At 38.9% G+C, this 24,142-nt stretch overlaps 2 protein-coding genes across 2 annotated transcripts; both read right to left on the bottom strand.

Annotated features, from left to right (window-relative positions):
* Window positions 1-12,733: 12,733 nt before the first annotated feature.
* LOC149052169 (polycystin-2-like protein 2) lies at window positions 12,734-16,104 on the bottom strand. Its single transcript, XM_089212455.1, has 3 exons — window positions 15,418-16,104; window positions 14,784-14,952; window positions 12,734-14,484 (listed from the first exon to the last, which is right to left on the bottom strand). Exons 1-3 carry the CDS (start codon window positions 16,102-16,104, stop codon window positions 12,809-12,811), a joined length of 2,532 nt encoding a protein of 843 aa, XP_089068581.1. The 3' UTR covers window positions 12,734-12,808.
* A 5-nt stretch (window positions 16,105-16,109) lies between these two features.
* Window positions 16,110-22,820, bottom strand: LOC149052168 (polycystin-1-related protein-like). Its single transcript, XM_089180340.1, has 11 exons — window positions 22,754-22,820; window positions 21,910-22,303; window positions 20,988-21,585; window positions 20,661-20,825; window positions 19,436-19,561; window positions 18,926-19,111; window positions 18,382-18,621; window positions 17,414-18,142; window positions 16,871-17,104; window positions 16,261-16,674; window positions 16,110-16,118 (listed from the first exon to the last, which is right to left on the bottom strand). The coding sequence occupies exons 1-11, from the start codon at window positions 22,818-22,820 to the stop codon at window positions 16,110-16,112; spliced, it is 3,162 nt and encodes a 1,053-aa protein (XP_089036466.1).
* Window positions 22,821-24,142: the final 1,322 nt, after the last annotated feature.

Below are 24,142 nucleotides of genomic sequence, written 5' to 3'. Positions count from 1 at the left end.
CGCTCTACGGAAACCTACTTTGCACTGTACGGAATCTAAAGGGCTTTAGGAATCCAATTTATAAGAGATCTATGTCTGATTAAGAACTAAAATTTTAATGAGGACATCTTTAAATCTGTTTTGTTTTGTTTTGTTTTAATTAACAGTGCTAAATATCCGCCACCTGACATTTTTTCTCTGTTTGGTTTGGCTAAATTTCACAGGACGTTCCAAAATGGATATTAATGTGTCACAAATGGAAAGTCAAGATATAATTAAGGTGGTACTAACCTAGTGAACAACATATACGAATGTGTCATTACGGGTGATTATTATGCAATTATTTTAAATTGTATGGAAATAGAAAAATATTGAGAAAGTAATAATAACGATAATGGTGATAATTAGCTTTATAATTAGACAACAACTCGAGAGGACATATTAGGAGTTTGGTATGTTTCGTTATTAGAGTTCCGTAAGTTTAAATATCGAAATAAATATTTTACAATAAAAAGTCCATTTCGACGGTTTCATAGCTACTGCAGAACAAACAGGAATAACTAGGGTCGTACTCACCCAGCATACAACATATTACCGGGGTTTTGAACATTTTGCCGGATTCACTTTTATTTGATTCACACCGCTTGAGAGTTGCGGATTTGTGGCATCCTCATAAAAAGCCTTTCGTACGAGTTAGATTCTAATGCAAATCATGATCTCTGAACACATGTTCATGGCTTTAGCTTGCACCTGATGTAGAGCATTGTTTTTCTAATACAATTGAAAAGCTTCACGTCATTAAAATACTTTTTGTAGTTCAAGTGCTGCAGAAGAAACAGCTAAAAAATATTTGATGGTAAGAACGATAATTTCTTTATGAGCTCTGTTAAATGAAAGTGGTCCTAAACAAAATTCTGTTTTATCAACGGGCAGCTTAAGCTAGAATGCCACCTGTTCGTTATGCATAAATGGAAATTATTGTTATTTATTCATCTCGCTTATGACACGCTAATTACCTCGTATGCCTTTAAAACAACGGTGGCTAACGGCCAATTTTTAGTTTTCAGCCTACAAAACAACTTTCTCCTAGAAAAGCGTCATGCAGACCATCACTTTTGTTTCCAAATGTTTGAATCCCAACAATTTAGAACGAGCGGTGAGTCAAAAGCTCTCAGTGCGAGACGTTCTTGCACAGGACGAAATTGCAAGAATCCGTAAACGGAAACGTGGCAGAAACATTTTAAACCGTTCCGGAAACACGACGGATAACCTATGTTTCCGTTACCGGTTCGTGACGTTTTCTCGCGTTTCCGTTGCTGGGTATACAACGGAACCGGACCACTTTTACGTAAACATAACGGAAACATGGAGTTGCATGTTTCCGCCACGTTTCAGAAATACGGAAACATGTGATTTCGTCCTGTGTTGGGTCATAGTGATGTGCTCTGTGGGCGAGACATTATACTCTCCCAGTATCTCTCCACGCTCATGGAATAATTGATTATTTATTCTGGAATATTCGCTCGTCTTAGCTGCAATGTATTCAGTCAATCAAAGCTTGAAACGTTTTTACCTATCGCATTTGAGCAGTTTAGAGAGAAAAGTGCTTGTATATTTCAGAATAATTTTTATTTTAACTTCTTCCGTTTTAATCGCACGCTTCGTCACCATGTTTATTTATAAATGGGTATGACGTAAACTAGACTATTATAAACTGTTAGCCTCATCTACATAATTGACTCCTTCTCTCGCTTGTTGAAATTCCTCTGCAATGCTAAGTTCCGCTGTAGTGATATTTGAAAATCAGGCTCATCGAAATATTCTGCATTTCTATCGCTAAGCTTTTTCCTTTAAATTGTATACTCTGAGTAAAAGTTCTTTAATCGTTGTTCAATAATGTGTGCCGAACAGTTTATAATCTCTAGGTTTATGCCTTTTCCGGCTAACATTGCCCCAGTTTAATTCCAAATTAATCGATGTAAATTCGATTTAAAACGATACTCCTAATTTTAGGAATGCGAAAAAAAAATGGTTAAATGTAACTGATCCAAAAAAAGATCCAGTTACAAGCGACTCTTAAACAATTAGAATAATTGTCCTTAAAAAACCGATTGAAACCCACCACAAACTACTCCTTTCCTCACTACTGACACAATCTGGAAGTTGTCTCCAAAGTAACTCGAGATTAACAATCTTCCACGGTTTCTCTCTCTCGGTATAGCTTTCTGAAAAGTCAGTCCCTCCCGACAACAAGGATTACTGCTGCACGACTGTGTCCTTATGTACAAAGTATTCTCGAAAATTCCGGACGCTTACAACACAACTATATTGGTAGTGTTACATCATAACTACATAACCTAGTAAACTGCTCCAGAAAGTCCCTTGGCATGCATTTCCGCATGACTAGGCATTCTCGAAATTTCTAGAAAGCTATAGTTTCAGTTATTATCCATAGCTTAATGTTTAAAGTAATGACAGTGTTTGGTGAGAAGTTTGTAAATTCAATAAGTGAAACGTCGAATATGAAATAATATTGCAGTAAGTGCAGAAAGTCAGCGCGCAAGAATCGAAAGATAAATACATTCAATTAAAGCTGCGTGCTAGAGTGCTTCTTAAAGAAGGACAATTCATAATATCTTGACTTAAATTCCCACCTCGTTTGTAGTGGACTGTGGTCTTATTCGAAGGAAAGTCATCAAGATACAGAGCTATTAGAAATTTAAATTTATACATTTGTTTATTTCGATTAATCTTGCCTACAAATATACGATCGCCCCAAAAACAACCTTGTTATCGTAAAGAGCATACATAACAATTACAGCTAGTTGAATGGTTAAACAATAATGAAAAGAAAGAACTCTTTTTAGTTGCAGAGAGCAAGTCAGATCGATCGTAACCGACTTATTGCTGTTAACTAAGTGATTGTGCTAGGTAATTGACTGTCATTTCCGGTTGGCTGGATCCAGTTATCTAAGTTAGGTGCGATTTCGATTCAAACTCAGCACAAGACTGCAATTCAATTGCCCATACATCCCCAACCTCATTTGGATTGACCTGTGGCTCTTCCTCGTGGGGTTGTTATTTAAAGAAGATGGAAAAACGATGTTCATCTTTCTTTTGAATCGCTCTCTGATCTGCAGATAGACGAGCAACACGAAATTCGGTTCTTAACACATGTACTCGGATATCTATCGAAACTCTAAAACTTGATGATATGGAGTTAATTATCAGTTTGAAGTTTTTTTTCTTACCTGGATGTTTCGCATACAGTGTAGAGCGAAAATTAGGAAACCCTGCAGCATGAAAATGATTTCAAGATCATTAATTTTTGCAATATGCAAACAAATTAGTCAAATACCTATAACGATTTCAAGAAGGAAAGAAAATTGCGTATCTTATAATTGAAAAAGAAGTCTTCCTTCTCCTGCATAGCTAACTGCATTTATGTTTTCAAAAGTCCAAAAAATTATCATGTGATCATTGTAATGGTGTCTCACTTGGTTAGAAAGTAAACTAATGATAGAGATTGAATAATTTTGAGAGTTACCAGCCAATACTGACTCGAGCAGAGTTGAGTATGGTGAAGACGTAAACGAAAGCTTCATGTACAGGCGAGAGGAGACCGAATGCCACGTGACACCCAGTAGGGGAATCATCACCACGCATGCTTTGATGCCAATTCTAGGAGTTAAAGAGAAAACATTCCTTTATTCTCCTTAAACAATGTATTTTCATTTTTAGGTATCGTAAGGCCTTACTGATTAAGGAGTGAGGAAGGTTGGCGAATAGAGCCTCACTGGAGAACATGAAAACCTCTTCCACTATTTTGTTTTCGTTTTGTGTTGTCAAACTTATCGTATTTGCTGAGAATGGTAGTTTTCCCCTGTTGGCTGCGACAAATTGGTTATTTCCTAATATCTCCAAATCTTCCTGCTCCTTTCATCTTGCTCGATGGTTTTTTTTAGTTATTTTTGCGAGAAAAGAAGTCAATGTGAAACAATGAGAAAACATCAACAAGGAAGGGGTAGAATTTTTTTTCATACGAAAAGTATTTTTTTCATAGGAAAAGTTGGAGAATTTATGAAGCTGTCCTATGCCTGTGAAGATATCAATGGGTAAAATTGACCAGCATCCCCGCAAACAGCGGCTAAGTCCAAAGTTTGTTGTGGGTAAATGGGAAAAGAAAAATGGTAAATGTTGTGCGGGGTCATATCATAAATTCTTAATTCGCTTTTAAAGAGCAGAGAAAGAATATTTGGCAGCAATTAGTATAGGTATACCAATCAAAATCACCAACACTAATCATAAACCCACAACTTCAATGAAAGCCACAAAGGCGACGAATAGTCGAGGAAAGTCAGCAACTGAACTCCAAGAAGTGAAAGAAAAAAAAGAAACACAAATTTTCAGCAAATGTAATGACATCGATTTCAAAATATGTACAAAAACAAAACAAAGAATTAAATGCAACAAAATAAAAGGAGAAGAGCACGAAGAAACCGTTGAATTTTTTCTCACTATTTATCACTCGTATAACTTTGTAAACGTTTTTTCTTTTTTCCAGTAGCGATTCCAAGTGAAATGGCCACCACCATCACTGGAAGACCTACCCACAAAGAAAGGAAGAAAATCGAAACATTTCACTGCCTGGCAATACCATTTTTGGCGATCCGTAGGCATGATTACAGTTTCCAGTGCAAGTTGTGAAATAATAAACTTACCCTTTGAGATGACGTGATACATGTACACTTTGGTGTTGATGTTGTAAACTTTCACAACGAAGAAGTAGAGGTCAATTCCCTTGATCAGCATCCAACAGAAAACGGCCATCAAGAAATACTGCATCAGAGCTGCTATTCTAACACAGGCAGCCTGTAGAAAGAAAGAGTTTTTGCATAATTCTTCATATGGGTGAGCATGTAAAAGGCATGTAAAAAATTTCATTCTTTATAATGATTGTGTTTAAAAACTTTTCATCTAGTCCTTGAAGCCTACGCGCGAAAAGTTTGGACTCTTGCATGCTCTCTGGAGCTTGGACACTGATCCGTTCATGAACGCGAATTTTAACTTCGGCTCCCCTGCAGAGCATTTTTAAAATGTCGTCTCTGTTAGCCTTGTGTCCAGACTTCCAACGGTGAAGCCGTACGACTACTTCTTCTCAGTGCAAACTGAGACTGCTTGTCATTTTTCCTTAAATAATAGGCCTGCATACAGTGGCCCATGTATTTCAGCATCACGGTCTCCTTGGCTTTTCCAGTTTCGAGCAACAAGTTTTAAGTATTGAAATTTTTGGGCACAATTTTGCCGAGGAAAGAAATTTGTTTAGTTTCTTAGCTACTCTCTACAGGTTTATGAAAAGCAATCCTCAACATTAATATTGTGATATTAACATATCATTTTAATGTGTAATGATACTCTACCTAATGCAAGTGCACTCGCTATTTCTTTGTCTGCATTGATGTCCGCTGGAGACTTCGGAAACTTTCAGATCACACCCTTTTCAGGCTTTACGATGTCAATCAAAGGTTGCACAGTCTCTAGACCATCGTAATTGTACCAGACTCGCCGAGTGGTGTGCGAACACGACCGAATACGCGGGAAGAAACACTGGTTGTATTGACGAGTGGCGTAACAGCAATCAATAGAGTTTCCCATAATGAAGATAATGGACATTTAGAAAACAAAAAAAGTCAAAAAGAGAATAATGATCAACTTTTACGAATCAAAAGAACAATTGATAATATTTAGATGTAGCCAAGTCTAAAAGCGGAGCTGTAGGGATGTTACTACTGTACAGCCCTTTACCTCATTAAAACTTATCATTGGCTGTCAAAGAATTTATTCATGGCAACTAGGAAGGAGACATTAATCATGAAGAGGGGGGCTTGGAGTCAAGGGCCTTTCAGTGGGGGCAGCTTTCCTTTGTTCATTTAAGAAATGAGACGGTCATCTTCTTAGGTAAGTTCCATGGATAATAAGAGTGAATGACTAGCTAGATAATTTGTGCAAATAGCCAGTAAAGGATTAAAAGCAAGATATTTTTAAATTATTGGCGGAAAGCGCCCTCAGTGATCAAATGAATTGGGTCAAAGTAGTTATGAAAGACCAAATAAAAACGGTGAACATTGACAAAGCGATGTTGGAATTTTTCGGTATGAAGCGGAGATGAAGAAAAAAAAACTTCATTGCCTCGATGCGCGCTATTTATTTCTTATTGAGTGCATAGAGAGATAAATCTGTACTCGAGCCAAGATACCTATCCAGCAACAGCCTATTCTTGTTTCAGTAGCGTGAAGTGACAAGAAGTATAGCAATTCTCCCCCTGGCTGGAATGCTTGTCCGTGACATGTTCCTTCCCCCCTTCCCCCCACCCAACCCCTTGCTCAGCATTTCGTCAGGTTTTTCTGTCAGTTCGCCGGTATCCATTTCAACTCCTAGATGAAGCGAGGCACTGTGAGGATAAAGAGACTTGCCTAAGAACAGAGCACAATATGTGAGAAATTTTAGTGCGAACTCTGCAATGGTAAATCGATGCCTCGTCTCTGTCTCGATATAATTTTTTGGATGGTTGGATCGAGAAGGTCCCATTTGTCTCACAAAAAAGAGAAAAAAGAAAAGATATTCACTATCATTTGCGCGATTTACTGAAGGGACACACCACTCAGATAATCAGGTGGTAGCTGAATCAGTTTTATTCCGATTGTGCAGCTCGTCGGCGATCGTGTGGGTAGATGGAGTGTCTACGTGTTCGTATCGATTCGTCACCTCAACTCCGGGCATGACGAATGTGAACATCGTTGTGTTCCAAATACGCACTTATACAAATTTCTTTCTGGGATTCCGTTCTCACAATAAGACGAATTTTGATGATCACATATTTTTTATGTATTTTTTTTTACAGAAGATGGCTAAGAAATATACAAAGCTTTAAAACGCATGTGCTGAGCTGCTAGGCTATTAAATCGTTTGTTTTACCAAGTCGCCACCGCCGTGGAGTAGAGACCTTTAACTACGACGACGGCGGCAACGGGGACGAAGCAAAACAAAAGATCTAATGAGCAGAACAAAAGCAGAACAATAGCAATTGAATGCAGAGTTAGGGAAACTGAGGCCTCTACAAGAGAGACAATCATGAACATAGCCGTGAACCACGCACTAAGCTCGAATTAAATGTTAGACGAGATGTAGCCTTCAAGCTAGCACTTCCTGTTGCAGTTGTTTTTCGTGCAGTCAGCGGAAAATAAAAGGGCGTCGCGCGAATAAAGAAATCGCAAGGGTCTGCCTCCTCTTTTCGTGATAACGGAAGTTTGTTTTTCTTTTGATGGAAAAATAGATCAAATGGTCAATTACCCTCAATCATCGGTTTCGAATAAATCTGCTGCGTATTCATTGCCGCAATTAAAAAAAATAATCTCTTGAAAAAGTTGAACTTGAGCTACTAAGCTAGTTTACACTGCAACCCCTTTTCAACTCATTTTCTTTTTTATAATTTTGCCGTAGTTTATTGTTACAATGGTTTCCCTTGAGCTACACGGCTAGATCACGCTACCATAACATTTGGTCGTGATGTTGAAAGAAAGGAAAACATCAAGAACCACATCGCTTAAAGATTTCATTATTCTGCGATCGGGAATTTTACGAGTTAATTGTCTTCATTCAAAACACTAGAAGCTTCTAGTGATTACTGAATTCCTTAGCAGTCGAAAAACTATGGGAATTAGCCTCATATTGAATAAACAAACTTAGTCACTGTGATTGCATAAGTAAAAATACCTGCGTTGTTTAAGAAGTGATCATATCATAAAATCAGTTAGTAGAGATTTATTTGGAAAGAAATCTAGCTGTAATTTTGTGATTTCCACTTCTGAGGGAAATTGTTAAACTATCCCAGGCATATCAGAAGTTTCTAAAATGTCTTACAAAATAAATTAGGACGGATAGTTTTGTGTTTGACTTTCTATAAGTTTAGAGACTGCGTGAGACCTCTGTATGGAAAGGGATTAGATTGTTATAATCTTAAACACAATTTTGAATTGTGCTGCGCTGAAGCCGAGAATCTCAAATTCCTTTCTACCGAAAAGATGATTTTTCGAAATGAAACTTACTTCATTCAGCTAATAATGAAAGTATTGTAACCGAGAGCATCTTAACAACCGTCAGCCAACTGATCAGGAAAGTTTGCACGTACGCAGGTGCCCTCGATTGTTTTGACTTTGTAAACAGTTTGCAGCTTTTGAGTGTCAATGTTTTAGCTTCGTGTTTACGTAAGTGATTACGTTAACCTCTGGTCGTGTGCGATGACTGCCGAATTGGTTACTCGACAACGTGTCAACAAAAGACAAAACATCCAGCTTTGAGGAATAAACAAACTGAGTCGCGTTCCAGTAAGTATGATTGTCTGGATAAGTGAACTATTTAAGTGATCACCAATTTTTCCTCTGACTTCCCCTCCGCGAGACATGAAATTAGTGCCAATCACTTTCATGGACATTAGCTCTTTTCAGGACAATACGCGCTTCTTGATCGACCGTTCTTTCTAACTTTAAGCAGTTTCTACCGCGAACATTTCTTCTTGTCATGAAGCTGGAAGTTCAAGATCAACGAGTGTTATCGACGACACTGAACAATATCGAAACCACGGATAAATGGTCTTAGGTATTACTGCTTTTTTTCTCAGAAACTTTACAGATTTCTAGTTTAAGCAATCCTCTTTGAAAGTGATGTTATATTGTAAAGTGGCACCCGAGTTTATGAAGCCGTACCCAAAAATTTCAATTTATTCTCGTATCGTAACCAAGTGTTGATATCTCTGACCATGTTCAAGCCATTTGCATTAATCTCAGACATACCTCAATCGTCTCTTGACGTCATTTAATGACTGAGTAACATTAGCTGGCTAATTAGTGGTTGACTTAAAAATTAAAACCAGACATGTCAGAAATGTCATATGATCATTACATTATGGTGAGCCTGGGAGAGAAATCAACTGCCCTTAGCAAAACAACACAGATGCGTAACTATAGCGCGTGAGTGCATCAAAAAAAAAGGGGGGAGGGGAGGGGCGGGAATGAAGCACTAGAAAGAATCACCCCCTTTCTTTGCCAGAGTGATTAAAGTAACAATTTTTGAAATGAAAAAAATCTACTCCAGACACTCTGAAGTAGGACCCTCCCCTCCCCTGCTAAGGAACTCTCCTAGCAGTCCTTTGTCGAAACAAAAAGCGAACAAGTCGTCAACACTTAATATATTTTGAGCTTTAAGGAAAGGAAATTAGTTGCTTTTCGGACGCCATCAAGAAAAGAAAAATATCCTTTTCAATAAGTATTTAAACCATGAAATGTCACAGACATCTAACGTGAACTATATTGAGTAACATTAAGGATGAAAATGCAATAAAGTGATATTCTCCAAATTATTTTTTTCCGTTGATTCCTGCAGTTCTAACTTTTTTTGTTGATTTGGTATGTTTTTGATACTTTGAGACAACATTCGATGCTCACCAAAATATTGAAACCCGCACCTTAAATCGTTTCTTCCCGTTCCAAAGAGCTAAAAAACCTATATATGAATATAAGTTTATCAAAACAAATCTGGCCAATCTGGTCAGGGAATGGGCAAGCTTGGATGACCACCACTAATCGTATGTGAGAAACAATTCATTATTTGTCGCTGATGGGTGAGGTGGGGAATAGATGGTTTTCAGGGGGAACGGAAGAAGGATCAGTCGTCGCTAATAAAGTATATAAGTGTACTTAATAATATTGGCTGCAAATTTCTTGCAAATGAGTGGGTTTTCTTAAAAATATTACGGAGCCTTATTAGGGGCTGGGGGGGGGGGAGAAGTGTAAAATCCTTAAACTCCACCCCTTCCCCAAAGGAAACAAATCAACAAACGCTGTCCCTGATAGATTTGATTCTTCTTTATTTAGACCTTGATTTTACCTGATAGTAAAGTACAGCTTGATTATTCAATCAGCGAAAACTAGAAATGCGTTTAATTCTTAAAGCCGTGTCTGTCAACCCTTTTCCTCTCCATTAGCAGTTTTCAATCTCGCACCCAGGGCATTTCGCACCCTTGAAAATCTGGAGAAGTTCCGGAATGACTTTACGGATTCTTTTTACGCAAACATCATGTTGACAAAGTTTCTCAAGGAACTCAAAGTGACAAGCTTTGTCGGGTGGGTAGAACTTGATAGTTATAGCTTTTCCTTCCTCACTAAACGGAGAAGACAAATTTTATGCTGGTATACATTCCAAATCCTGCCTAAAATAAGCACTCATACTCAATTATACAAACTTTTGCCATTTTTTTATAGTTTTCGAAACTTTTTTAGCTCAATGAATTTGTACCCAAACCGCTGCCTCGGTTCCACTCCTCTCCTGTTTCATGGTGGAGAAGGCGCAGATAATGTTCGGAGTGAGATTGTGACTTAGATCGTTAAGTTTTTGACGTCATTGTTAATATTTGCTTAAGTTCTGTATTCTGGGTTTAAGAATTTCTCCAAATACCAAGAAAATTTTTTTTGTAGAAACTTTGCTTTTCGTCATCAAAGGAAATATTTGAGTGGGACAGAAACTGAGACCGGAGAATAAGTTTCAAATTTGATTTAATCAGTTTTGAATGTCTGGACAAATATTTGATTACTGTGATAAGATATAGTGCACGTTTTGTATTTTAGACAGTTTTTACTGGCTCGATTGTTCAATACTTATGCGATGACGGGGGAGAAGTCTCAATGTTTGAATATATCGAAAACTGTAATTAACATTACCACACTCAGTACTTTTAAGTAGAGTTTTAAAGCTGATTATAATGTGTTTTGAAACTAGATTTAAACTCGGCGAGTTAAGCCATCACACGTAGTAGATCTTAATGGTTGTGATAATATTGTAGCTCACTAAATTTTTTCTTTAAAGAGCGACATCCCTGACTTTACGGTTATTAAATGTTTTAGAGGAAATTTTCTCAGATTTGATGGTTTTTTAGTTTTGTGAACGTCTTTCGAGCGACAATTTTCTATTCTACGTGCGCACTTTCATTGAAAAGTTTAGCGAACACATCTTCATTTGGGCCAACGTTATAACGTGAAAAGGGGTAGAAAAACCTTACGGCCATGGGTGCGGTTTCTGCCTCTTTTTTGGGACCTGTTTTCCCTATTAAGAAGGTCATGATTCAGAGGAAATGTTTTTTTACCGACGCAAAATGACACCTTTTATAGAAAGGTGCTTCTCGTCGGCGAAGCCAAAAAGCAGATTTTCAGTATCGATTATAAAAAAGTTTCGTTGTGATTTACTCTTGAACTTCCATCAGTTTCTACTCGTCTAAAACGGCCTTTATTTCAAGTTTACCACCTCTTCTCAAACGAAATTTTCCCTTGAGTCCCGCCAAACAGCGGAAAAGTTAACTCTTCACAGATCCAACAAAAACTGAGATGATCAAAGAGTGACCAGGAAAGTTGCGGTGCAATGTGTACGTAGTAAGCTCGCCTGACAGAAAGTCTTCAGACAGCTTATATAATTACAGAAAAAACAAAGTGTAACGTTTGTTCACAAACTGGTTGACTCATCTCACCTTGCTGATTTCGTTTTTCCTCGAGGTTTCCCTTCTGAATACTTGAACTAGGTTTTCCTCTACTTTGACCACATTAGCCCTTTATAGGCCCCAATAAATATTTTATTTTTTTCTTTTACTATGAGAATCGATTTACCCTCGAAAAAAAAAGATGTCATTTTACGCTAGTGGTCCTTTACCTCTCTACGATGACCTTTTTCTCTGTCTTCAAACTGGCCGCTGGGATGAGTTTCTGCTTCCCGCTCTTTATTATCACTTGACAAAGCGTTCAACCGTTTGCGCGTGTGCGGATATTTCGTTTTCAAGCTGTCAAAGTCAATGGTAAATTACTGGGGTAACAAAGTATCCGTAGTTGAATAAACTTCGTGTTCAAAAAATCTGTATTTTTCCTTCGTCAAACTTTTGTTGTTTCCTGTCATTGACTCAATTCTTTCCTTAGATTTTGCGTCAGACAGATTGCTTTGTATTTTCTACTTTATCATTTTGCGCGGGGAATTTCCAGCCAAAATTGTTCCACTTGTGTGTTTCAAAATAGATTAACTGTTTCCGTGCACAGTATCCCCATTTAGGTATGTTTTTTTCCTTCTCTTTTCTTTTCTTTTTTTTTTTTTTTTTTGGGGGGGGGGGAGGGGGAGGAAGACTTAAAAAAAGAGCTAACATGTGCTGTCAGTGTTTTGGAAAGCTCAGTTTTTAGTTTTTTACCCATGGGTCAATTCTCTGTTGATCGTCGCTTTTAGACCGTTGTTTGTAGAGATCAAAAAGTACGCTTTACGTCGAGCGATAGCATAGACGGTTGAGTGTACATGTCAAAAGTAATTTTTGAAAGAAGATGGTGAAGGAATGGCGACAAAAAGTTTCGTCTGGTTCTTCTTTACCTTGGGGTAGCACCGACGAGGGGTAGTTTTCGTTTGCTGGTACTCCACAAGCACTAAATGGAGCAATTTTTTGTAAATATCTTGCCACTGATGAGATGATTGCTGACATTCTAACGAGGCCTTTCCCTAAGCACCGCTTCGAGAAACTAATCATCAGGTCGTGAAGCTACGTTTTAATTATCTAATTTAGATGGACCTACATACAAACATAATACACTCTGAAGGAAACTGGCAAAAAATTATTTCTACTTGATCGCCTCTGCGAAGCATTTCAGCCATTTGCCAATGATCACGGGGTAATGTAGACTACAGTCCCGATCTTTCAGTCTAATTCTCGAGTATATGATCTATTCCTTTCACCATTTATCTATTTCCTCTCTCTTTAGAAGTCACAGGCTCGCATTGTTTCCATTAGATAATGATATTCTTCGTCCTCTTTTGAGAAACCCGCCATAACCCTATCAAGCCGCTGAAACAATTCATACCCTCTTTTCTCTAATTTCCGAAGATGAGAGTTAGCGACATCCTCTTGAAATCGAACTTTCTTCCTTTTTTTACCTTTGCAGTGTTCGTCATGGTTCATTCTTCCCAGTGTTTTCAAGAATTTGCTAATTCCATCGAAAAATGATTTTCCTCTTGAGTATTTCGGCTGTTTTTCTCCTGGTTCTTGGCCTGTTTTTCCCCTCAAAGCTTTGATGGCCTCACTGATTTGGTCAAAGTTGATTTTTGAACTCTTCTTGGAATCAAGGGTAATGCTTCTATCTACTGCTTTTTTCTCTTCCGTGTTTGATGCTTGGGAGACTTTCAGTTGTCTCAGTCTACTGCTGACAGTATCGAAAAATGTGTTCCGTTCTTTTGAGCCTTTGCAACGAACCTCATCAACGAGCTCGTGCAACTCACTTTCGTTCGCGGTATCCTTTGCATCCAGAAGTGCATCGTTTATTACGCTGATGAAAAAGTTCATGCAGATAATTGTTAGGATGAAAAGAATAGCAAAGACAAATATCTTAGCGCATGTGCTGTTTACCTCTGCTAATTCACTGATTGGTCTGGCTTTCACTCTTCCAAGAGTCAGTTCGAGTTGGAAATAAGCTGCTTTTAGCACTGAGGAGTAGCGCTCAGATCCAGTAACAAACATCAATACACCAGTGTGAAGAAATGCCACGAAGAGAATCAATAGGACAATGCTAAAGGATGAAAGAGATTGTGCAGATATCGTCAGTGCTTTGGAGAATACAGCAACATGTTTATTGAAGCGAATGACTCGCAAGAGTTTTGCAGTGACGATAAACATCAGGATTCCAAGTACAACATTTTCTGCTTCATGCCAAATGATAGCTTTTTTGAAAGTTATATTTGCATAACTGTTTTCTTTTAACCTTGCCCATGTTGAAGAGACTATGATTTGTCGTTTTATGTACAAAACCACGGCCAACACGGAGAAAACAACCTGGGACATCTCCACCCAATTCCACAGGGACTGGAAATACCGGGAACGGTGATTGAAAAGCTTGAAGCATTCTCTTCCCAAAAACACCAGAACGGATACAGCGTATAGTAAAATGCAAATCAAATAGAACTGATATGAAGCTGTGTTTGTAGGATCAAGAGAAAGAATGTCAGTTTGTACCAAAGCTTCTTTGAGTCCTGATGCCTCAACTTCGTAAAAGTATGTGGCAACACCTAAAATATTCACCGACGGGTTAAACACGGAAAACTGTGCGAGAACCACCCGGGTTTGCCTGCCAAGCCAACCGTTGTTTTGCAAAGTGGTTACGGCTTTGAACCCCGTATGGTTCTTGTACCCGAGGTCTGCTACAAATCCTCCTCCACGATAAAATGAGAACTGTCCCCACTCTGACCCGCTACCACTTTCTTCCGCATTTTGATATCGCCATGGCTTCGGGCAAAGTCGAAATAAATCTGCGTCTCTTGTAGAGTTGTCGACAAACCTCCAGCCCGGTTCATAGAAAGCGGTCTTGTCTTCGTTTGTTTCCGAATAACCTTCGTAACATTCCTGGAAAGTTGTCTTCATGTATTTTAACACGTTGCATGGTGCTGTAAGTTTAATGAAAAAAAGGGACATTTATTAGAAAGTTTGTTTTGGAACTAATTCAATATACAGGTATAGCACATCTCCCATATTCTTTATCGTAAAGGTAAATTTAGTTAAAAACCGGATATTCACTTCTGCCCGTTTTCTCTCTTTAAAAGGTGTACAGACCAATTCAAAATTAAGTAGAATATCAAAATCTTGACAACGTATGCCTAACACTTTGACAGAAAAAAAAATATATTTTCTGGGCGTCTCCTTTAGGGTGAGTTAGACTTAAAAGTAAATAAAAGAAAGGACTTACTCGATTTCACTCTCAGTTGCCTTAATTGAGCCATCCCGACGAGAAGAGAGCGTTTATTACCAATGTACATTGTTTTTTTCTCTTCCTGACCGTTGTACCATCTACCGGAAAACACTCCAGGAATGAAAACTTCCCGCAGCCAGCTCCAGTACTTCCTGTCATCTGCCATCTGAGTTCAATAAAAATTAATACGTTACTTAGAATTTGTGACTGCATCACCTTTCGTATCGCTAATTATGGTTATGATCTTTAAAACGGACTAAATAAAAAGAAAGTCAAGAATGGGAGATGTGTTGGTCGGATTTCACCGACTGGGATGGAGGCATGACTCGCTGGTGGATCAGGAACATTTAGAAACAGGTAAGGGAGCCAAGCCATTATGATGCAAAGTCTGACAAGAATTGATACAGATTCTAACCAAAATTCGAAATGTGATCATAACAGTTGTTCTATACACAACCCACGGACTTGAAAAGTAGCAATAATTCCCGATAAAGAAAAGAGGTGTTTACGCTTTGGAGGATATGTTTATGTCGTGAAAATAGATTTCAAATAGGGTTTGGCAATCCAGAATCAATCGTTGGGTAATATCAGTCTTTTAACGATTTCTCCAAACACAATAAATGTTACTCACATTGTTGAAATTGGGCAGTCCATCTCGGATTGATCTGGTCATTAAGTAGCGATGGTCATTTCTGTTTCCATAGCACACTACCATTAACAAGAAAACGAAAACCAAGTAGATACCCAACTCTGTGAAATAACGTGACAGGTTCTGTTTCTTGGCCTGGCGTTTCCTCATCTTTTCTACTTCCGCTAATTTCAACGTCCACAGCCTTTGTTTTGAGCAACCGCTTTCAACTTGATTAGAGTCTTCACATGCAGGTACCGTTGATCTCTTCGCCTTCATCTTGATAATGGCCGCCAAAACTACAGCTGTACAGAACACTTTAACTGGTTCCATAATTGTGACATCTTGAGCAAAGGAGATAAGCATTGAGGACAGCCACTGCTCACTGACACTCTTTTCCCAAATCAGGCTATAGAAGATTGTAAACGTAGCAGAAATAGCACAAGAACCGAAAAACAAGAACCAGGCGATACCTTTGATTAAATTAGCCTTATAGCAAGGACTATTGTTACTCGAGGACTTTTTGGATGCTTTTTTAAATAAAAGCACTATTAATATGTTTATTGGTGCCACAATGAGCGCACTTTCAATACCAGTAACTACTTGTCTCCACGAGAATTTCAGCGGTCCAACTTGAATAGGTTGTTCATATTTGCCTTGGAGCTCATAAAACATCGCGTTTGCAAACATGGATGTCAAAAGCACTGAAAGGCAGCAAGAAACCCGCTGTACTCTTGAAAAGTGACTTCTCTTTGGTTTGGCAGCAACTGACACCCAGATATGTAGTTCCATAAGCCCTCTCCGCCAGCGTTTTGCAACCTCACTGGCAAAGTCCATTTGAGATACCGTTGCTTGAAACATTCGCTCGATACGCCCGTCTCCGCGCTCAAGAGCAAACCACTGACTGACCATAAATTTCCAAGACTGATTGGATTGTACGTCCCGAATGAAAATTTCCTCTAAAAACCACGAAGGACTGCCACCAAAGTTGTTATGACCAATCTTCACTTCTCGAATCACACCAAGAGATTTGTTAACATACAGTACAAACATGGCCGAGTTACCACGAGAGAAGAACACGTCAATTGAACCAGTCTCTTCTTGGCTGAGCTGAAGAATGCCACTCCTTCCGTCAGAACCGTAAATCTCCATAGCAACTTGAGCTGTTGTGCCTGAGTATATCCAGACTCCTGTAGTTATTACTATCTCGTATCCATATGTACTCTCTGGAGAGGATGGCAAATGGACTGGTAAAACGTTCTTAAGAAAAATGATAATACCATTAATGAATCGGTGATTTACCTTTTTTTACTTTTTCCCTTACTTAAAGAAAAAAATATATATATATTGTTGATATTAAAAAACTTTTTTTTGAGGATACTTAGAAAAATATGAATTCTGCAAGTTTTCAAAGCGTATTAAGTTCTACATAATACAAAATATGTTCAGAACTTACATTTTTAGAGTCTTCTATGTCTGCCTTCCTGACGATAACAAGCACAATCACGTAACTTAAGAAAACCAACGCCACCGCCAAAATAACTCTGATATTTCCAGATTCTGGCAACTTTTGAATCTGCACTTGAACCTTGTCGAAGTCGATAGGATTCGGTTTAACCAAAAGACTTCCCCCGAAGGATGTCAGGTGATCGCAGCTGCAGTTAATAAATCTGTCCAATGCTCCTAAAATCTGGAATTGTCCAGAGAGAAAATCACTGTTTCGGTTTTCAGTGCTAATGATGCGTCTCGTCCATTCAAAGGTATTCAAAGGTCGTGATTAGCTATGAGAATAATTTTATTTTTTGCGGTGGAAGACTACACACGGGCTCGACAAAGTTTTGTCTTCTAGATTTATAGTTGCCAAATAAGCGAAGATGATCACAATAGAGCACTCATTTTTCCACAATTACGTGAAACCCACGAATTCTCTGAAAAGTGTCTGAACTAATTCCACATTATAAAAATTATTCGATAATGTTAACACTTTACACCGACTCACCCGACAGCCTTTTGTTACCCACATCTCAACTTTCGCTGACCAGTATACACAGCTACCGAAGGTCACCCTCAGAGTATAGTTCTGATCGGTTTTGGAATCATAAGCTGGTGTCACAGATGCAGTTTTGCTCATGGGTAGGGTAGGTGGGGGATCTTTGACTTCGACGCAAGAGCGCTTTTGCCGTCCAGCTGTAAAACACGATCTTTTCTTTCTCCTGTGTGGGGTGGTCGTGGTGGCATTATAGTTTTTTACGCCCAGAAAGTATTTTCCAGGATGCCTGGCCAATGTTGCTATTGGGGTAGGTGGGTTCGACGAGCATTCTGGTTGTCTCTCCTTTTTGTCATGCGCACTTGCAGTCCAAACGCACTGTCCATTTTGAGAGATTGTGGCATTGAGATCGTAGTTTCGAGTCGTTGGCCGTTCACCAAATCGCAAGTAAACAAACAGATGTACAGTTGGCTCTTGGGGTTTGACTTCTACCTGTATCAGAGTGTTTTCGTACTTGACAGCTATCTCGTGGAAACGTAAATCGTCATCCGTCGTGAAGTACCATAGCTCCTTGGGCATTGTCCGAGGTTTTGGTGGAATAACGATAACAATGTCTTCTGGTAGACTTGACACTTCCAAGAGCTCGCTTTTATTGTCCTTTAAGTCCAGAAATAGAACCTCAGAGTCGACTCGCTCCTTGGTGCTGTCCCAGGTGTAGGGGTTGAATGACATTGATAGCATCTGCAATAAGAATAAATCAAAACTTTTTGTTGACTTTAAGGTATTGAGGATTAAGAGACATGATAATTATCGCTAACTGACCATAATTATGGAAGCCAAACGAGAAAAGAGTTCAGGATGCCTAACAGAGACTGTACCTTCCAAAGCGTTTGGTCTTGGGTTATCAGACTTTCCGAAGTCACCCACGACCAAATCGATTTTGATATGCGCTCGTTTCTTATATTGATGTAATCCCTTACCTGGGTGTCGACAAAACTTGTTCTGTTCCTTCCTGTGACAGGCCATGGTGGTAAAATGAAGCTGCCACTTCCACCCTTTATCTGCAGCCCTGCAAGTTTATTCGGGCTATGTCGCCCTAATGTCATGTTCAATTGACTCGTGGAGATCGATATCATGTTTTCACCTGGGACTCTCAGGGCTAACAATGCGTCTGCAACTTTTCCCAGCACTTTTAGGGCAGTATTAGCAGACCTCTCACCCTGTAAAATGAAACAAAACATCACGAGCAAACAAGTAAAAATAACAAAAAGAAGCAAAGCTAGACTAACAAAAAGAGCTTAGCAGGGACAATTACAAAAAAAAATTAATTTTTTGAGGCACTTGTAAGGTTTGCGACGACCTATTGTAAGTAGCGATAATGGCAACTTTATCGCGTGATTTGACAGCGGCACCAGCTTGACACGCAATGTGTCAGTTAAAAATGAGGGAAGCCGACTTAAGTGCAGCTTGAAGTTTCATATGTAACTAGATATCGCTGTTAGACTACAACAGCCAACAAAATACCTGCTCTTGGAAGCTTAAGATGGAATCTATTGAAGCCATCTCTGCGGATATCTTTAGCACACTTCGAAGACACCAAACTAAGTTTTCTGCTGATTGAGTGACTAAAGACATGTCAGCAACGTCCTTCAACTGGACGATAGACCTTAAGAAGGTCGTTTGCGAATCGACAGCCGATAATGACAGTTCCTGAAAGTGCGTTATGAACAAACATGGAATTATTTGCTGCTCAGCACAGTACATTTCTATTTCTAGGAGCCCGGGTTTAGAGAGGTATCGTCGCCTTTAAACCATTTTTGTTTAGGTAAAGGAATTCTAAAACGCCTTTTGGCATTTTTTCTCAAACATTTTTAGCCTGTGCATTATAAAACTAAATCAAGACAACCGACAGCGATGTAGAACTCTAGCTCATGAAAAAAGCAATAAATAATTTTTATGCCGATTGTGGCAATTTTATATCCCTCTACATGTGTGTCATTCTTTATGATAAACGATCGATCTTATTTTACCTACCAATGACTCGGGAGAGACTTTTTCTAAGACTTGAAGGGCAGAACCAATCACGGAGGAGCTTTGAAGCAGGTCTGCAGTGTTGTTTACCTTCACTGACGTAATAGTTTTGATTACAAAGTCTACAACCTTGAAATGCAATGAAGTTCAATCGCATATATGTTAATGCAAGAACCTTCTAGCATGCGAATATACGACAGCACAGGTACACAAACATAAACGTCTACACGAATAATAGAATGCACGAGTACACTACTATACGAGTACATGAGTGCACGAATACACGAATAAATTAGTTCACATAAATACTATTTATCACATAAACTGCAGTGTTACACAGGGATTTATTTTTAACGTGTGTTGATAAAGCCAATGAGCTGCTGACACGTCACTCTCCATTGGCGCCACTCGGTCTGGTTGATTAATTAAAGGCGAAGCCCTCTCGATTCTCAATTAGAGTTGTTTGTCGGAGCTTTCTCGAATTATGGCGGCTAAAACACTAAAAAATCCTTATTGCTGACAGACAGTGAGGTTGAAACTTTCTTAGAAGGGGAAGAAAACCAATATACTAAAAGAAAAACCGAAAGCTACATATTCAGTGGCTTTGGTGTTAGCATTTCTCCCGGCTGAGGATGAAAATCGACAACTGGAAGATTTGCCACCAGCCGATTTTTGCCGTTTACCTGAAAGACCTCTTCTGTCGGCAAGGACAAAGTCAATAACTGAGAATTTTGTAAATTGAAAATTACGACCATTGTTGTTTTTTTAATCATGATTCAACGCATTTTTCCATTTTAGGAGCTAGGGCCGACGTAGTCTACGATTATTATTCGGGGAATGTCGATTCATTTATTTTAATTCATAAATGAAGTCGCCTTTTCTTCTCAGTAAAGAGCTATTGTGTTTGTATGATAAACGAAGTAATTCATGGTTGCTTGTAGATATGGAATTTCTCTTCTCGTGTTCAACTCGACATCTCACTCTTTCGCTGCGCTCACTCGTGAGCTATCGAGTTAAAAGCTCCTAGAAAAATTCCATATCTACGGGAGCATGTATTATTCTCTGTGTATTATTTGTAGTCTACTCAGTGCAGTTGGATTATAAAAGTCATGAGTACCACAATACATTAACACACGTATGTACAAATACTTGGATACGCAGAGATATCATTATACTATTACACGAATAGTGCGTCCATGAAATATAAAACATTTGTAATCGCATTTACCTTGATTTTCTTCTCCAAATTCATCTTGGTTTCTTGTGTAACAATCTGAAGGACAGAGTTTGCTAATTGTGCCGCTTTTCCCAAGTCCCCTTTTCTGATGACTTCCTGGATCATGGCCTCCAGGCTTGTGATTTCATCTGGTCTTAGACCCTGGGAAGGTTTAACCTACAGAAAGAGCATTGGTCAATATTGGATAAGTTACACGTTTAGAAAAAGTTTGCTTTTTTACCCTCCGATGGCTAGCTTTCAAAAAATGACGAAATTATGTCAACAGAATTTCCCAACTACATCAATATTACAGAACCTACCAACTTAACTTATCTGTACTGTTAGATTAACAGGAGAGGCAGAAATTCCGAAGCTATCAGTAACAACAACGTTGAATCTCATGGTATAGTTTTCTGCATTGTTCCCAGGCGGTATCCCAAAGGTAACTATGGAGTTGTTGACGCCATGATATAACACAGTGTACATACCGTTCTCTAGTCTATATTGAAACCGGTAGGACAGAGGGGTGCTGTCACTTGTCCAGTTGATACAGCTCAGATTAAAGTGTGATTCCAAGGAGATGCCACTTGACGGAGTGATCGAGCATGTCCCCCTTGTGGGCTGTAACGCGGTGGAAATGTCGTAGGCTGACATCGCCCATAAACCGTCGTTAGTTGTGATAAATAATGCCAAGCGGTACATATTTCCAGCAGCAAGGGAACCTCCATTTATAACAATGTTGCTTGCATTTAGAGGTGTACTTGTAATGAGTTCTAAATTATATTTTCTTTGCCAAACAGTGGACGTGTTTCCCTCATATCGCTGGTAGAGTATCCACTCATATGAAGAAATTTTGAAGCACTGTAATCCCTTGCATTCTGATCGGACACTAAGTCGTACTGAGGGGCTGATTTTAGGCAGACAATTTATGAAACACCTGAAATAAGGAACGAATGTCGATTACTAAATGAGAATGTAGATCAATGTAGCGTAACTACGGCCTTGCTTGTTGAGAACAATGGTGGTCATAATAACTGCAACAGAGGAAGAAAGGCAAAATACAGCGGCACTTCGGGAAAACAAGACAAGACATCACAAAACAACAACAACAACAACAGCAATGGCAAAATCAACAGCAAGAACTTCAACTGAAGCAGAAGCAGCAATAAGAAAATAGGAAACTAAATAGGGATATCAGTAGCAACAAAAAGAACAAGCAACAGCCACAATGATAGCATCGACAACACACCAACTTTCTTACCTTTGATATATTTTAGGGGGATCTCCATTCGAGAAATGGATGACTTGATAAGCGCTAGCATTGCGATAGTCTTTGGTCACAACCAGTCTAGCTATGTAGATATCACTGAGAGACATAGCCTCTGTATTCAAGGAAACTCGCACGCCAGATGCTCTTCTATTATAGTGAAAAGCTGACTCGTTTACCGCAATAAAGAAGTCTCTTTTCTTTCCCTGCACATAGGAGTAATTCCCAGTGATCTCACCATAATGCCACGTAAAGTTCATTCCCGATTGGTCACCATGTGCAGCCTCAGGGTCATATGAGAGTGAGCCATCCAATGTGATGTTTTCTTTGAGTCCTCGAATCACCTCAGCTCCGCCAGAAATGACTGCAACAAGGTCCTGCGTCTTACCTAAAAGCCGTTGTAACAAAAAGCAAAAGTTTGTTACTTTTTAACCTTAGCTTACTGTTAATCAGAATGGTTCTGCTTTGTCATCAGTGCGCCTTGACAAAGCTGAAGTAGCCATTGGAAGACACATTCAGATTGCTTTTCCAAATTTCCAACGAAACTTTTTTCTTTAGATTGGCATATAATAGTAAACAGAACAGAGTTCCTAAGATTTCTATCATGGAATCATTGTAACATTACCTCAAGAAATACCCCTTACTCAAAATACTAAAGAGTTTCTCTTGTATACCCGTTTATGTTCGGTTATGAAGCTAGCCACAATAGCGTTTTTCAGAAACACGAATTAGACTACTGGATACTGTCTTTCCCACACTTTTAAGACAAAGCCCTCGCTACAGAAAGGGGTGGCGTGAAAGCTGAAAAGATGTCAAGTGAAATCGGAAAAAGCCTAACTTTCGGAAAATAAGCAACCTTCAGTTGTTGATGATGATAGTGAAGTCGGTGTTGGTAAAACTGTCATTGTTGTCGACACTGTCCATGTTGGTGATCCTGTGTAGGTTGGTGATGCTGTGTATGTTGGTGATGCTGTCCATGTCGGTGATGCTGTCCACGTTGGTGAAGCTGTGTAGGTTGGTGATGCTGTCCATGTTGGTGACGATACTGTTAATGATTCTTCTGATGACGAAAGGATGAAAAAAAAAGAAATATTAATATTTATCTAATTAGTTTGAAAAGCCTCCTCTCTTCTTTGAAGACAATACCACACACGTTTTTAATATGAATACGAGGCAATTTAAGTAAAGGTTAATAGCGACTAATTAGTATTATAAAGGAATGGCGCACATATTGTTCGAAGTAAAAGAAATAAAAAACAAGGTCAACAGGGCTTAGTTAATGCCATGAATAACTTTGACCATAGAAGGCTGAGAGCCAAAGAAAGAGGGCTAACTACGAACTCTTAGCTCGTAAGAACATACATGTAGATAGGCAACCGCTAAAAGGAAAGCACTCGGCGAACAGTGTAAAAAAACAGTGAATAGCCGAATGAAGGAATGAATTTTCGACCTTAAAGAGCTTATTTATACACTTGCAAATAAAAGCGATGGAAAATATATCAGTATGTTCTCTGACTCTTAAAAAGCTAGCTGTAACAATACCGGAAGCGGAAAAAGCCTAAGACGTAAAGAGCGTCGACACAATTTAAAATGTAGCCTTTTAGCTAAAGATGGGGAGATAAAGAAAAATTCCGAAAAAAATTCTCTAACTGTCAACTCTCTGAAAGTCAATCAGCGTGCTATCAAAATGTCTTAAACTCATCCCAACACCCGTGACAAACGAACGTAAAATTAGGCAACAACTCTTGCGAGATTATGAACAATTTGCGAGACGCGTGCGCCTCTACATCTTTCACGGACAAAACAAAGAAACGCACCCATTTTATGTTAAATCAAACTAGATGCCATCGGTTCAGCCCTCTATTGTCCTTGAGAGCTACTTAGAAAGTGTCAACGCACAACTTGAAGAGGTTACTGTAACGAAGCCAAAACATAGTTTGTAACGCAATGAGGTCACAGCTCTGCAAGAGTTGAAAAACAACTCTGCTCTGAACCTCAAAAAAGCAGACAAAGGTGCAACAACAGTCATCACAAATAAGACAAAAAGATAGAGGAGGTCAAAATTGCAACGCGACAGCAGAGTAGTAGAATTCACTACAAACCTCTCAGAGCACCATTCGTAAAAAGCACGCGAAAAAGGTTTAATGAGATCATTAACCAAATCGGGGCAAAAACATTGATGACATGACTAAGAAATGGCTTCTCAAACTCCCAATCCGCTCAGAAT

This window comes from Pocillopora damicornis, chromosome 1 (assembly GCF_964200805.1).
Source record: "Pocillopora damicornis chromosome 1, jaPocDami1.2, whole genome shotgun sequence".
Taxonomy (NCBI): Eukaryota; Metazoa; Cnidaria; class Anthozoa; order Scleractinia; family Pocilloporidae; genus Pocillopora; species Pocillopora damicornis.
The sequence above is the reverse complement of the archived record's forward strand: the minus strand, read 5'-3'. Positions and strand labels throughout refer to the sequence as shown.

Bases quoted from the DNA above. Each gene is read 5' to 3' on its own strand.
- LOC149052169 (XM_089212455.1), bottom strand. From the start codon at position 16,104: ATGTTTGCAAACGCGATGTTTTATGAGCTCCAAGGCAAATATGAACAA. The intron at 14,953-15,417 runs GTGAGTAACATT...TATTGAACTCAG, and splicing joins GACTGCCCAATTTCAACAAT to ATGGCAGATGACAGGAAGTA. The intron at 14,485-14,783 runs GTAAGTCCTTTC...TTAAACTTACAG, and splicing joins GCAACTGAGAGTGAAATCGA to CACCATGCAACGTGTTAAAA.
- LOC149052168 (XM_089180340.1), bottom strand. From the start codon at position 22,820: ATGACAGTTTTACCAACACCGACTTCACTATCATCATCAACAACTGAA. The intron at 22,304-22,753 runs GTTAGGCTTTTT...AACGGCTTTTAG, and splicing joins AGGTTGCTTATTTTCCGAAA to GTAAGACGCAGGACCTTGTT. The intron at 19,112-19,435 runs GTAGGTAAAATA...ACGCACTTTCAG, and splicing joins AAGTCTCTCCCGAGTCATTG to GAACTGTCATTATCGGCTGT.